Genomic DNA, 16,157 nt, shown 5'->3' on the forward strand with positions numbered 1-16,157 from the left:
AAACTAAAAACGCAGGATCATAGATAATGACCATATCTATCAGATTGCTGAATCTGGATCAGATCGGATCATTTTTGTAGCCAAAAGCAAGAAATCAATTTTCAGTGGCTACGCAGCGCCCGACGTCACGCTCAGACTGATTTTCTGTCTCTCTCGCACGCACTCTTTGTCTGCCGGAGGAGAGCCATACTGACTTAGTATCGGGTATAACTGTAGAGTTGCGGTGTCCGCAGCAACTCACAACGTTCCACCTCGTTCATTGTGATTTAGCGCTGAATTTGCGATTACCAGGAAAATGGTAGCGAAGGGCGACAGACGATGAAGAAGGCGATGAATATTTAATGAGGTGACGACGGGTAATCCAAGGTGTGAGTCAGGCTGCCTGACAAAAGAGGAAGTTGTTATCCGGTTAGAGGGACGGGAGTAGATGCGGTACATTTGCACGTATCCCCTGGGCTCTGACAATGGTCAGGCTGCTCTTGGCCAAATAAATAATCGATGTCGTTGGCTGACAGCAGGTATGACAGCGGCGTGAGACCAAGCTCGGTATTGTCGCTCCCGAAACGACCATTGGAGGCTTGGTTGTCAAATAATACGGCGATTCAACAACCAACACTTGCAAAAGACTTACCCGAGCAAATAGCACCACTGATTGCTCAATTGTCGTTTTGCTGCTGAATGCAGATGCAGATGCAGATGCAACAGAAAATGGTAAAATGCTTACAGAGAAAAAAAGATGAACAGTTTGCTCTACGTGCCCAGGCATCATAACAGAACAATCCTCAACCCTCTCCAGCACAGGGTCGTGGCATGTCCATCCCCCTCTCCTTGTTTGCTGTTTGTGGGCAACCTTCGTGTGGATCAAGTTCAAGTGCTCTGGGCTTGCCCCTTAATAGTTGCCGAGACTTGGGCAGCAACAGCAGTGACGATGATGACAATGAAGGTCTCTCGCGCCTCGAGTCTCGCCTTGGGTGCCAAGCCGAAAAAATGTAACTTTCGCATAAAAACATCAAAAAGAAAAAAAGGCGGCAAATGCTGCGAGCGAATAGCAAAAAGTGGGACGGAAAATTTAGAACGCTGCTCATGTTAAATGTTCGCTACAGCTACAGCTGCAGCCCCGACTGTGTTGCACATTGCCAAGGTCATCAGACGCAACTCCCCCTTCCACCAGCAGCCCGCCCCTCCACCCTTCTCCCGAGCTCTCATCAAGTGTAAATAAGCGCGATAGCGGAAGCTCGAAATCATTTTCACACTCGAATTGACCAAACACTAACAGACCGCATTCAGAGCGGCGGGGCGAAGCGGGGAAGGATTGGCTTCCCCTTCCCCGCACACGACAAGAGTAAAATAGATCCACACTGATTTTTTATACCCGATACTCAAAATGAGTATTGGGGTATATTAGATTTGTGGTAAAAGTGGATGTGTGTAACGTCCAGAAGGAATCGTTTCCGACCCCATAAAGTATATATATTCTTGATCAGCATCAATAGCCGAGTCGATTGAGCCCTGTCTGTCTGTCCGTCCGTCTGTCCGTCCCCTTCAGCTCCTAGTGCTCAAAGACTATAAGAGCTAGAGCAACGATGTTTTGGATCCAGACTTCTGTGATATGTCACTGCTACAAAAATATTTCAAAACTTTGCCCCGCCCACTTCCGCCCCCACAAAGGACGAAAATCTGTGGCATCCACAATTTTAAAGATATGAGAAAACCAAAAACGTGGAATTGTAGAGAATGACCATATCTTTTAGATTGCAGAATCTGAATTGGATCGTATTATTATTATAGCCAGCATCAAGAAAACAATTTCATTTTTTCCTGCCCTGTCTCTTTCTAACACACACGTAGCATAGCCGGCTTTGCTTAGAGTAAAACATTAGCGCCTAGATCTCAGAGACTACAAAAGCTAGAGCAACCAAATTTGGTATCCACACTCCTAATATATCGGACCGAGACGAGTTTGTTTCAAAATTTCGCCACACCCCCTTCCGCCCCCGCAAAGGACGAAAAAATGGAGATATTCAAAAATCTCAGAGACTATTAAGGCTAGAGTAACCAAATTTGGTATCCGCACTCCTATTAGATCTTACTATAAGACGTGTATCTCAAAATTTCGCCCCACACCCTTCCGCCCACACAAAGGACGAAAATCTGTTGCATCCACAATATTGCACATTCGAGAAAACTAAAAACGCAGAATCATAGATAATGACCATATCTATCAGATTGCTGAATCTGGATCAGATCAGATCATTTTTATAGCCAATAGGAACAAATCAATTTGCAGTGGCTACGCAGAGCCCGACGTCACGCTCAGACTGATTTTCTGTTTCTCTCGCACGCACTCTTTGTCGTGTCGTTTAATATAAGCGGCGTCTGCCGGAGGAGAGCCATACTGACTTAGTATCGGGTATAACCGTAGAGTTGCGGTGTCCGCAGCAACTCACAACGTTCCCCCTCGTTTTGATTAAATACGAGTTTTAGTTTTCTCGTGTCGTCGAAATTGTGGATGCCACAGATTTTCGCTCTTTGTGGGGGCGGAAGTGGGCGGGGCAAAGTTTTGAAATATTCTTGTAGCAGTGACATATCACAGGAGTGTGGATACCATATTTGGTTGCTCTGGCTCTTATAGGTTCTGAGATCCTTGAACTCATATTTTGCAATTGGCAAAACCGACCATGAAACCTGTGTGTTAGAGAGAGACAGAGCGAGAAAGAATGAAATTGTTTTCTTGATTCCGGCTATAATAATTATACGATCTGGTTGAGATCTTACATTCTAAGACATATAGTCATCCTCTACGATTCTGCGTTTTTGGTTTTATCGTATCTTTAAAAATGTGGATGCCACAGATTTTCGTCCTTTGTGGTGGCGGAAGTGGGCGGGGCGAAGTTTTGAAATATTTTTGTAGCAGTGACATATCACAGAAGTCTGGATACAAAACATCGTTGCTCATGTCTTATAGTCTTTGAGCACTAGGCGCTGAAGGGGACGGACAGACGGACAGACGGACGGACGGACAGACGGACAGACGGACAGACAGACATGGCTCAATCGACTCGGCTATTGATGCTGATCAAGAATATATATACTTTATGGGGTCGGAAACGATTCCTTTTGGACGTTACACACATCCACTTTTACCACAAATCTAATATACCCCAATACTCATTTTGAGTATCGAGTATAATAACCTGCAAGGATTTTTAGATTTTCCCAAAGATTCGAACTGAAACTTGTTTGGAAATATGTAAAAAGCAAAAAAAAGCACATAGTAAAACCAAAGCAAACCCTTAATAAAAACCAGAAAGGAAGCAAATTTCGCCACCCAACTTATACCCTTTAAGCTCCAATATTCACGTGTTTTATAAGATACGTGGGTCTTTCCCAAAATTCGACCTTCCCCGTAGTGGCCATCGTCGTTGACTCCTTTTGCTCTGGACGAAACTTTTCCAACACTTCACACATCACACTTCACTTTTCCCCTTTTCACGTCCCACGTTGCACGTTAAAGAGTAACTTTTTATACCCGATACTCAATGATACTCACTGCTACAAGAATATTTCAAAACTTTGCCCCGCCCACTTCCGCCCCCACAAAGAGCGAAAATCTGTGGCATCCACAAGAATATATATACTTTATGGGGTCGGAAACGATTCCTTTTGGACGTTACACACATCCACTTTTACCACAAATCTAATATACCCCAATACTCATTTTGAGTATCGAGTATAATAACCTGCAAGGATTTTTAGATTTTCCCAAAGATTCGAACTGAAACTTGTTTGGAAATATGTAAAAAGCAAAAAAAAGCACATAGTAAAACCAAAGCAAACCCTTAATAAAAACCAGAAAGGAAGCAAATTTCGCCACCCAACTTATACCCTTTAAGCTCCAATATTCACGTGTTTTATAAGATACGTGGGTCTTTCCCAAAATTCGACCTTCCCCGTAGTGGCCATCGTCGTTGACTCCTTTTGCTCTGGACGAAACTTTTCCAACACTTCACACATCACACTTCACTTTTCCCCTTTTCACGTCCCACGTTGCACGCTAAAGAGTAACTTTTTATACCCGATACTCAATGAGTATTGGGGTATATTAGATTTGTGGTAAAAGTGGATGTGTGTAACGTCCAGAAGGAATCGTTTCCGACCCCATAAAGTATATATATTCTTGATCAGCATCAATAGCCGAGTCGATTGAGCCCATTCTGTCTGTCCGTCCGTCCGTCTGTCCGTCTGTCCGTCCCCTTCAGCGTCTAGTGCTCAAAGACTATAAGAGCTAGAGCAACGTTGTTTTGGATCTAGACTTCTGTGATATGTCACTGCTACAAAAATATTTCAAAACTTCGCCCCGCCCACTTCCGCCCCCACAAAGGACGAAAATCTGTGGCATCCACATTTTTAAAGATACGATAAAACCAAAAACGCAGAATCGTAGAGGATGACTATATGTTCTAGAGTGTAAAATCTCAACCAGATCGTATAATTATTATAGCCAGAATCAAGAAAACAATTTCATTCTTTCTCGCTCTGTCTCTCTCTAACACACAGGTTTCATGGTCGGCTTTGCCAATTGCAAAATATGAGTTCAAGGATCTCAGAACCTATAAGAGCCAGAGCAACCAAATTTTGTATCCACACTCCTGTGATATCGGACCTTGATCTTCCGCCCCCGCAAAGGACGAAAATCTGGGGCATCCACAAATCTCAGAGACTATTAAGGCTAGAGTAACCAAATTTGGTATCCGCACTTCCGTTAGATCTCACTATAAAACGTTTATCTCAGAGTTTCGCCCCACCCCCTTCCGCCCCCACAAAGGACGAAAATCTGTTGCATCCACAATATTGCACATTCGAGAAAACTAAAAACGCAGAATCATAGATAATGACCATATCAATCAGACTGCTGAATCTGGATCAGATCGGATCATTTTTATACCCAAAAGGAACAAAACAATTTGCACTGGCTACGCAGCGCCCGACGTCACGCTCAGACTGATTTTCTGTCTCTCTCGCACGCACTCTTTGTCTGCCGCAGGAGAGCCATACTGACTAAGTATCGGGTATAACTGTAGAGTTGCGGTGTCCGCAGCAACTCACAACGTTCCCCCTCGTTTCTCTTCCGTTTGCCACCTCTCATTGTCAGTTCGAGTGGCGAGTTGTCTGCCAAATGTTTCAACTGTACACAGGCAAAATCAACACAAAGCTAAATGTTATCCAGTTGTTTTTGTGTTGTAGCTGCATCGCATGCCTCAATCTGCCTCCGGTAATTACAGGACTCATTAGAAACTATTTGCTAAGCAAATTCCACAAGCAACGTAAACGACCAGTACAGAACTAGAATTTGGTCGAATAAAGCGTAATGTGGGAGAGAACCGGCTAGACTTCTTAGTTTTCCACTGACCATAATTCAACTTGCGAAAATTGCATTTTGTGTTATTTTGTGGCAAGTTGCGGGAGGTCACCATCACCATCATTAACGCCATTAACCAGCTAGCTAGGTTAAAGATAAATTAGACGGCCTAATTACGAGGCTGTCAACAAATTGTGCTGGGGAAACAACAAAAGTAGCGACAGACAGCTGCAGCCAAGAAAATGGCACATAAAAAGAAACACACAAGAAACGTGACCGAGGGGAATACCCGGAATACTGGGGAAAAGCACACCATCTCATCCTCATCTCGATAAAACACGCTGTTGTTGTGGGCACACTATACATATACGTATACGCAATATTTGTCAGTTCGCCTGCATGTACATATGTACATATATGTATATACGGGCACTTTCATATTTGTATGAGTCCCGGTAAATGTGTGCGTGGGTGACCAACAGCAAGTGCCATTGACGACGCGTTAGTTTTTTGAGCGCTCGGTCAAAAATTTGTGCAGTGGCTAAGACGTGACTCCGATTTTGATTAACGTTGATTAACGTTATAAAATGTACACAGTGTACATGTGTATGTAGGTGGATACCGTTCAATCAAAAACGATTCTTGCTTTAACTTTGAGGGGTTTCGTCTGTCCGTCTTGATGAGCACCTATGTAGGTCTCAGAGTTTCTAAGAGCAGACTCGCACTGAAGCAAACCCTCACGGAGGGCGAAAATCGGTGGCAAGGACAATTTTGACGATACGAGAAACCTTTAAAAACCCTTAAAATCAAAATTTAACTTGTAATGTTTCATTCTCTAGTATTTGTTATTCATTATTCTATATTATTATTGGAAACAACGAAAGCTGTGTGTTAAATATTTTGTGTTCATTATTCCCATCAGCTGTCGCTCATAATCGCGCCACTTAATGCAGTTTATTTAACTAGCTTCTATTTTAAATGGTATTCAGATTGATGTATTCTCTCAGTAATGAAAGTTTCTCTCACATAACTATACTGAATTTTTACTCGTACAGCTCTGCTGCAAGAATTTATCGAGAGAATCTGCCCGTGGAAGCTCGGCCGCAGGGCAAGGCAAAGGCATCAGTTTGCCTAAAAGTTATAATTCATGCAGGAAATCGCATTAATCACAGGGAACATCTAGCAGCTGAAGTGGAGAACGAGATACAAATTTCTACGGACTATAAAATCAAAAACCCATCAGCAAGAGGAAATAGAGCAAAATTGGGGCAGAGAATAGAATGCAATTAACGGCAGCTTTGCCCGCAGAGACAGTAGGAAAAGCAGCAGCAGTTTCCACAGCATCGACAAGCTCATTGAGAAAATTCATCTAAGCAGCTCTACGCGAAAAAGCAAACCACTCGAAAAGGACAGCAGTAAACCATGGACAAGAAATCGAAGAGTAAAGCTAAAATGAAAGGTTTAAAGCCTAACAAGGAGTCGAGCACTAGGCTGGATGTGGATCTGTGGGAGGTAAGTGGCAGTTGGAGCCGATATTCCACATTTCGCTATAATCGTTGCCCAAGCTCTTAGTAATAATGAGAGCATCGAACTGCAGCCCCATCCATCCCAGATAAACTTTCCGACTCAAAAGTTGCCAATGCTAAGATATGAATATTTTAATTTAAAAATTAGAAATTTATATTTTTTAAGTTATTTTTGTTGGCAACTGATCTGAATGGACGGTACTTAAATTGTGCCCCATCAGAACTATATTTTTCTGAAATAAAACTGCTTTTATCTGATAGACTTGGACTATATTAACAGCTACTCGGAAACTCAAAGGCTTATCAAAATTGCAAGTTCCTTCACAGCTAGCTGAAAAATACTTAAGTTATGACTGTTCAGAGTATATATTTACGTTTTTTCGATATTTGGAGCTCCAGGTCTATCAGGAAAAGTCTATCGATTTCATTCATATAGTGTTATCAATTATGATTGATCAATAGGCAAGACTGAACCCGCTGAACTGCGACAATTGGCGGCGGGCCAAACGGTTGGCGGCTGTTCCCTCGACTGTCCCTCACCCCCAAATCCAAGTCTGCAAAAATATTATTTTTTGTGCTGTTCATTTCAGCAAAACGAAGATCGCTTCACCACCATCGACATTCCGGGACCAAAGGCACTGGGCAAGAAGAGCGCTGCAGAAGTGGTCATCGGAGGCGGGGGCGGAGGAAGAGGAAACGCACCAGTAGCGGGAGCAGCGGTGGGAGCTCTGCCCTCTGGGGTTGTCTGCCCATCTAATGCAACAGCCGCGCAAATGAGCACCACCCCCACAGCGTTAAGCATTGCTGGCTGCGAATCTGGCACTGCTCTGGTCACACTCGATGCCGCGCTCGTGGAGGCTGCCGATGGCGGGGCAGAGCCGGAGCGCGGCAATTGGAGCGGTCGCTTCGACTTTCTACTCTCGCTTTTGGGCTACTCCGTGGGCTTGGGAAACGTCTGGCGCTTTCCCTATCTGTGCTACAACAACGGCGGAGGTAAGTGTCACCGATGCTGACACATATGTAACATTCTTCTTGTCCTTCGTCCCCTTTCGGGTAGTACATATTGATATTTTTAGTATTTTTATAATTATCACCGTTAGGATATACTCCATTTCCAACCAGGTATTGTAAAGTACTCTTAAAATGGAAAAGAAGAATAAAATGAAAGTGCTTTTCAGTGTTTAGTCCGTGTGACTGACTATTGGCTACGATACGTTAGTATGGTTCTTTCCAATTGAAGATTGAGTGAAAAGCTCTCATAAGTTAAATGCCATACCATTCGAAGGATTGTTAATTAGAAAAGTCTTCTTTCTTAATTAAAGGTTTTCGAAGCATCGGCCAGCCGAAGCGCGCATTCATTCCTTGATCGTACTTGTTCACATCTATCTGTTGTATCCTCTTCAGGTGCTTTTCTGATTCCCTTCACCATAATGCTGGTGATTGCGGGGCTACCCCTAATGTTCATGGAACTGTCGTTTGGCCAATACGCTGCTTTGGGACCAGTGGCCGTATACAGGCGCTTCTGCCCTCTGTTCCGCGGCCTAGGTACTGGCATGATCCTGGTATCGGCTATTGTTATGCTCTACTATAACCTAATCATTGCTTGGACGATATTCTATATGTTTGCCTCCCTGGGCACCACGCTTCCTTGGCAGAACTGCGAGCCGGCATGGAGCACGAAATGTGAGTATCTAAACTCCCTCTGGGGCTGGGGCTGGGGCTGGGGCTGGGGATGGGACTGCGGCGGGTAAGTGGATAATACGATGGTTACAATTAATTAATAGCCCAGGCCACTCAAGACAATAACAAATGGAACAATAAGTGACAGATTCTCATCTTTTGTTACGTTTTAGGTAATAAATTAACCAAATTGCAAGCTGTCAAAAGTGTAACTTTATATTTGTTTTGCCTCAGTTCTGTTCTTGTTTCTTTTTATACCCGATACTCAAAATGAGTATTGGGGTATATTAGATTTGTGGTAAAAGTGGATGTGTGTAACGTCCAGAAGGAATCGTTTCCGACCCCATAAAGTATATATATTCTTGATCAGCATCAATAGCCGAGTCGATTGAGCCATGTCTGTCTGTCCGTCTGTCCGTCCGTCCGTCCCCTTCAGCGCCTAGTGCTCAAAGACTATAAGAGCGAGAGCAACGATGTTTTGGATCCAGACTTCTGTGATATGTCACTGCTACAAGAATATTTCAAAACTTTGCCCCGCCCACTTCCGCCCCCACAAAGAGCGAAAATCTGTGGCATCCACAATTTCGACGATACGAGAAAACTAAAAACGCAGAATCGTAGAAGATGACTATATCTTCTAAAGTGCAAAATCTAAACCAGATCGTATAATTATTATAGCCAGAATCAAGAAAACAATTTCATTCTTTCTCGCTCTGTCTCTCTCTAACACACAGGTTTCATGGTCGGTTTTGCCAATTGCAAAATATGAGTTCAAGGATCTCAGAACCTATAAGAGCCAGAGCAACCAAATTTGGTATCCACACTCCTGTGATATCGGACCTTGACCATTTTGTGTCAAAATTTCGCCACACCCCTTCCGCCCCCGCAAAGGACGATAATCTGAGGCATCCACAAATCTCAGAGACTATTAAGGCTAGAGTAACCAAATTTGCTACACACACTCCTTTAAGATGTCACTATAAAACGTATGTCTCAAAATTTCGCCTCACCCCTTTTCGCCCCTACAAAGGACGAAAATCTGTTGCATCCACAATATTGCAGATTCGAGAAAACTAAAAACGCAGAATCATAGATAATGACCATATCTATCAGATTGCTGAATATGGATCAGATCAGATCATTTTTATAGCCAAAAGGAACAAATCAATTTGCACTGGCTACGCAGCGCCCGACGTCACGCTCAGACTGATTTTCTGTCTCTCTCGCACGCACTCTTTGTCGTGTCGTTTAATATTAGCGGCGTCTGCCGGAGGAGAGCCATACTGACTTAGTATCGGGTATAACTGTAGAGTTGCGGTCTCCGCAGCAACTCACAACGTTCCCCCTCGTTTCATTTCGTTTTCCTGCTGGCACGTGGCCTGGCTGGAAAAACACATGGCTTCGGGGCAGCTGAAAATGGGGAAGGGAATGGAGGGAGGTGCGTATCCAGGAGACATAACAGACAATGGGAATGACATATATGTACTGTGCGTACGGATAGAGATAAACGTAAAGTTAAACACAAACACAAGAAATTCAAGTGAGACTTTAGAATAGTTACATACATATGTATCATTGCGAATAACTATTTGAAGTATACAACAAATTTAGTTTTTAATTTATTTTAAAATTCGATAATAGTTCGAGATAACCACTGATTGCGATAATACCTACTATGTACATATACCTGTGTATGTTTGTATGTTTTATATTTCTTCATAGGTAGCTTTTCAATTTTTGTTCCAGACAATCAATAAAAAAAGATACTTACAAGATCTTGACATAGGCAATTGTTTCTGTGCTTTCGCCTGCTAGTTCATTCATATTCTGGCAGAGGAGTAATATGATAGTGACAACATGTTTTCTTCTAGTCGTCTGTCCGTCTTTTTCCCTTTTCTTGATGCAAATTTGTTGCTCATTTTGAAAAGCTTAGTTTTAAGGATATACATATGTATTATTGGAAATATGCTTTTACATAATTCAGTAATTAATGTCGGACGATATAGCTACATATATGGACATCAATGGGCATCAATGGACCTGCAAAGGTATCTAAAGTACATATGAAAACAGGCATGCATGTACATATTTCTTTTATCTCATGAGCGCATAGCCACGCGTTTGATTTCTTTGCACCGACATAGACTCTCAGATAGATTCTTTAAACCATCCTGCCACTCTTCCACGAGAGTTGAACACTGGCAGAGTCCGAGAGAGCATCGGAGTTTTATGGAGAAGAACAGAGCATAAGCAGACATTTTCTGGAACTTTGGTTTATAGTTTGGGTGTTATTTCTAAGTTTCTGATAGAATTTTTAACGTTTATTCTTCCAAACAAACATTCCTGAACATCCTGAAACAACACACAGTTTTATATAATTTAAATATACCATTGAGAAAAGGAGAAAAAGTAACTATCTACATACTGGTTCCTGATCTATGATCCGGGTATGAAATATTCCAGACAATCTCCACTTTCGCTTCTCATCTTTCGCTTTGAAACTATTCAGTTCGCTTCTTTTCCGTGTTCTTGTTTAACCTTTCTATGCGCCTTAGTCCCAGGCCATTGCACACACACAAGTGCATGCAAGCATATACATACGTGTATTCCTGAGCATAGTATACATATGGATATGTATATGTATATATATATGTACATTTATATGTATATGCATATGTATATGAATGTACATAGAGCGCACAGAAACTCAACTGGCTGTATCGGTTTACCTGGCAGCAGGAACAACAATAGCCATCGACCGATGCCATTGAAAGTTTTACACGTAAACATCATACGCACACAAGCAGAGGACACGAACACCAGCAAATGTGCACACACACGAAGAGCGATGATTTAATACAAGTTTGCCTGAGACAGGGACACTGGGGACTGGGAACTGGGAACTGAGGACTGCTGACTGGGGGCTATATCAGAGACTGAGAATCTGAGTCGGGCTGAGGACTAACATTTCTCTGGAGAAATTAGGAATCGATAGAAAGTGGATCTCTCCTGCTCTCCCCTAACTCGGTCCTATTCGCCGTCTTGTTCTCCATGGAACGGCAGCTGAAATCGTTAAAATGACACACAATTATGTCTTAACTGTTTTTGACATTCAATCGCCAGCTCTGGAAGAACGTACGGGGAAACCTTGGTACGGGCTCTCTTGAGAGATACAAGCAATAAAAAGTCGAATGGGGCAGAGAGGGAGACTATAGACAGAGACAGAGACACAGACACAGACACAGAAGGGGAGAAGTCTAGAAAGAGTGTCGTAGCAGACACGCAATTTCTTAAGGATTTCATTTATTGACACTTTTCGCGTCTCCTTCGGGTTCGCCTTCGCCTTCGCTTTCGCATCCATCCACCCACTCCCCCCACTGTCATCCATTCAGAGCATCTCTGACCTGCTCGAGAGAGCTCTGGCTGTGTTGTCGCTGTTGTCCTTGTCTTCATTCAAGTCTGTTTTAGATGACAAATGTTTACGTTTGGTGTCATGATTAAAATGTGCTTAACTTTGTTTGTCCATTGATTGAAAGTCTCAAACTCATGATCCGCCTCTTGTCTAGCTCTCCAAACATGTCTCTCTTCTTTTGAGTAAATATTTGGATACAAATACATATTTATGTATGTCTAGAGTATATGGTGTAGTAGATCTGCCTAATAACGTGAATGGGATAACATTATGTTGAAGTAGAGTAGAGAAGGGGGATAAGAGAATAATTAATTCTTTGACTGGAATACCTGATAATATCTCTTTAAATTGAAGCGGAAGATTGCTTAGATGAAAATAAAGCTACCAATATCTGAATCCTAAAGACTTCTTTCTTTACCATTCCGTACTCTATTCTTACGACATCCTCACTTATCGCTTCTCCCCCCAAGTGGCCCTTAAGCTTAAAGGTCGTCAAATTTGAGCCCAACGTTCAGTGCCACATGCGGAGGGAATTCTGGCGTGTAAATAGGGGATATGGATGTGGGTGTGCCACACCAACACACATGTAGACACTGTAGACACTGAAACTGTTTGGAACTCGACGTTTCCTGCATCCCTTTTTTCCCTCACTCAAATAAAATGCTCCATGATTCGAATGTGTGTGTGTTTTTTTTTTTTCTGTATTAACTCTTAATTTTATTAAATTTTATAAGCCTGGGACTTAACTAAAGCTAGACAGGGAGCTGTATTGAGTTGGAGAGACCGGCAGGAAGATCCGGGTCTCTGCGGGACGGCCGCACCTACGCAGCTCCTTCATGGCGCCGGCTGCAAAGTTGCTCCAGGCCGACCATACCATGGGATCTTCCACAATCTTCTCGATCAGGTTGTTCGGCGTGAGCTGCCCGCCGGCGGCTCGCCACAACTCCTCCCTAATAAGTGAGAAGCGCCCACATTGAAAAATGATGTGCTCAGCGTCTTCAGTGGCGTCGCCGCACCACGAGCAGTTCGGCGAGTTCTCGTGGCCGAACCTCCAAAGGTAATGGCTGAAGCAGCCGTGTCCGCTCAGAAGCTGTGTGGAATGGAAATTGACCACACCGTGTCGCCTGCCGATCCAATATCGGACATCCGGAATCAGGCGGTGTGTCCACCGTCCTTTATCAGAGCCGTCCCAGCGGCTTTGCCATGCTCTGAGGCTTCCTTCACGGGCCTGCTTGCGCGCGTCTCTCCTTGCCGCGCCGGCCCGGATGGCCTCGGCCACGGCCCTCTCCTCAAGCACCCGAAGGTCAATTGGAAGGACACCCGCCAGGACTAGGGCAGCGTCGTCGGATATGGTCCGAAAGCCGCAGCAGATCCGGAGCGCGCAGAGGCGATGAGTGGCTTTTACGCCCCTAGCGTAGCTGGCAACTTTAATACCATCCGCCCATACGTCTGCTGCGTAGGTCATGGCTGAGCGGACTACACTGGTCAGCAGAATCCTCCTCTCCTGCTTCGGGCCACGGGTGTTCAGCAGTATTCGGAACAGCGCCCGACTCGTGTTTGCCGCTTTCTCCTGGACGTAGCTTAGGTGTTCACGGAAACTGAGCCTGGTGTCGATCATCACGCCCAGATACCGAATGGCTCGTTTCGACGATAGTCTCTGGTCGCCAACCCTGATGTGAGCGGTCTCCACAGTCGAACGGGTGCTCACCAATACTGCCTCGGTTTTATGAGCGGCTATCTCTAGTCCCGCAGAGTGGAGCCAGTCTGCAATCAGCTGGATTGCGGTGTCACAATTTGCTTCGACGACTTCCAGGTGCTTGGCCACCACCGTCAGGGCGACATCATCTGCGTAGCAGGTTAGCTGACATCCGCCTGGAAGAGCTAATCTCATGACTCCATCGTAGGCAATGTTCCATAGTAGGGGACCCATCACTGATCCTTGGGGAACTCCTGCCGTTATGCCGTGAGTCTGCGCGCCGGCCTCCGTATTATACTCCAGCAGTCTCCCCGCGAAGCAGCTCCTTCCGATTGCCTGAAGGTATTGGGGTACACCGCGCCGGTTAAGTGAGTCCAGGATGCACTCCCACTTCACCGTATTGAAGGCGTTCCTGATGTCTAGGGTGACAATCAGGCAGTATTCCCCTTGCCGCCCTTCCATCGAGTTCCCTCCACTGCCTTGGAGGCTATGTCAACTACCCTGCCTATGGCGTCCACCGTTGACCTCCCACTCCTGAAGCCGTATTGGTTTGGTGAAAGTCCCCCAGCATCCTCGACGGCGTTGTCTAGTCTTCTACGGATTATCTGTTCCAGAGTCTTCCCCAGCGAGTCGATTAAGCAAATCGGTCGAAACGAGGAGGGATCGTCCGGCGGCTTTCCTGGCTTTGGCAAGAGCACCAGGTGTTGCAACTTTCACTGCGGCGGAAATAGTCCTTCCCGCAGGCACTGCGTGAATGCCTTAGCAAACTCGTGCGGGTTGTATGCCATCGCCAGTTTTACCGCACGGTTGGGGATTCCATCAGGGCCTGGAGCCTTCTTGGCCTTTAAGCTTTGGGCCAGGGCGACGATTTCGTCCTCCGTGACCGGTTCGACCGAGTATGCAGGCTGGTGTGCGACGGCACTGCTCTCAAGACCGTGAGCCCCGGACGGAAACAATGCCTCAACAATCGTCCGCAACTGGTCTGGGTCAGACGGCGACCCCGCGTTGCTGCCATGAATTCGCTTCATTACCGTCTTGTAGGCACGTCCCCACGGATCCTTCTCGGCTGAGTCGCAAAGCTGCAGGAAGCACTCCCTCTTGCTCTCCTTGATGGCGTTCCTTAGGGCTTTTCTAGCTCCGCAGTACTCCGCCTGTAGCCTTAGCCAGCTAGTGCCACTCCTTCTGCGAGCCCGTTGATATCGCCTTCTAGCTGACAGGCAAGTGCGTCTGGCCTCCTGGATCTCGTCATTCCACCAATAGGTCGGCGATTGCTTACCCTTGAATGGCCTCTTGCGACTCATACTGGCATCGCATGAGAGCAGTAGGGACTCCAGAAGCTGGTTGACCATCTGTTGAGCTGAGCCTCCGACCTCCATATTCCTCAGCGCCTCCAAGAACCTTGGAATCCGCATTGATTCGGGATTGTAGGCTGCTCTCCGGCTTGTCTGCGTTGCCCTGGTCAGTCTGCAACCACCTTCTCCGCCTATCGAGAACACCACTGCCTCGTGGTCGCTGGCCGTATAGTGGTTCCCCAGGCGCCAGGTGGACAGAGGGGAAAGGCTGCTAGAGGCGAATGTAAGTTCGATGACTGACCAAGAGCCACCCCTGTTGAAGGTATTCGCGGTCCCCTGATTCAACAATGCTACGTCCAACGCAGCGAAGGCCTCAAGCAGTGCGTGTCCCTTGTATATGGCGTCCGAGCTGCTGCTTCTGGAGATGTCACTGCCCCACTCCTGGGCCCAAGCATTGAAGTCGCCAGCAATCACATTTGGTTTGTGGTGCCTGGCGTCGTCGGCCAATTCATCCATCGCCGCAAGCTATGACGGCTCAAGCTTGGGGGGAGATAGCAGCTGTAAATCCATAAGTTCCCCAGTTTTGCCCTGACGAAATGTCGGAACTCAGCGCACACTGAGGGCCGCAGAGGAGGCTTACCGCAAGCCCATATTGCTGCTTTTCCTGAGGAGCTTTGGACCCAGAATCCATCCTCGGGGGAAATGTATGGTTCGCTAATTATTGCAACGTCCGATCTCATTTCACGCACCGACTGAGAGAGCAGATCTGTGGCAGCCTCGCAATGGTTTAGGTTTATTTGGTAAAACCTAACCAAGTCCAGCGTTTTGACTTGCCTTCTCTTTGGGTGCCATGGGGCACCGACACAAAGGAAGCATTTAGCCTCATTGTGGCAGTCGCTTATCTTGTGCTCCTCAGACCCACAGCGGAAGCACCACCCGCTTCTGTCTACAGAGCTTTTGCAATTAAGTGCAACGTGGCCGATCTCAAGGCACCTGAAGGACTTTAACGGCAGATTTCGCTCCCGTATGCGGCAGACGGACCATGCCACTTTAACCTTACCAACGGATAGCGCCTTCGTAGCAAGGGTCGCCGGCAAGCAAATAATAGCCCGCTGGGTACCACCAAAGCCTGGGCGCAAACTCTTAATGGCGTCCACATCGAGTGTAATCCCCATTTTCTCGCTGAAGGCCT

General features: G+C 45.6%; 1 protein-coding gene across 1 annotated transcript in view; it reads left to right on the forward strand.

Annotated features, from left to right (window-relative positions):
- LOC117185716 (sodium- and chloride-dependent glycine transporter 1-like) overlaps positions 1-16,157 on the forward strand; it is a 46,812-nt gene that overhangs the window by 21,826 nt on the left and 8,829 nt on the right. Inside the window, exons 2-4 of the mRNA XM_033395549.1 lie at positions 6,415-6,871; positions 7,476-7,878; positions 8,290-8,568. Coding sequence (XP_033251440.1) covers positions 6,782-6,871; positions 7,476-7,878; positions 8,290-8,568 — 772 coding nt within the window. The 5' untranslated portion in view covers positions 6,415-6,781. The remainder of the gene's footprint in view (positions 1-6,414; positions 6,872-7,475; positions 7,879-8,289; positions 8,569-16,157) is intronic.

The sequence above is a fragment of the Drosophila miranda genome, assembly GCF_003369915.1.
Source record: "Drosophila miranda strain MSH22 chromosome Y unlocalized genomic scaffold, D.miranda_PacBio2.1 Contig_Y1_pilon, whole genome shotgun sequence".
Classification (NCBI taxonomy): Eukaryota; Metazoa; Arthropoda; class Insecta; order Diptera; family Drosophilidae; genus Drosophila; species Drosophila miranda.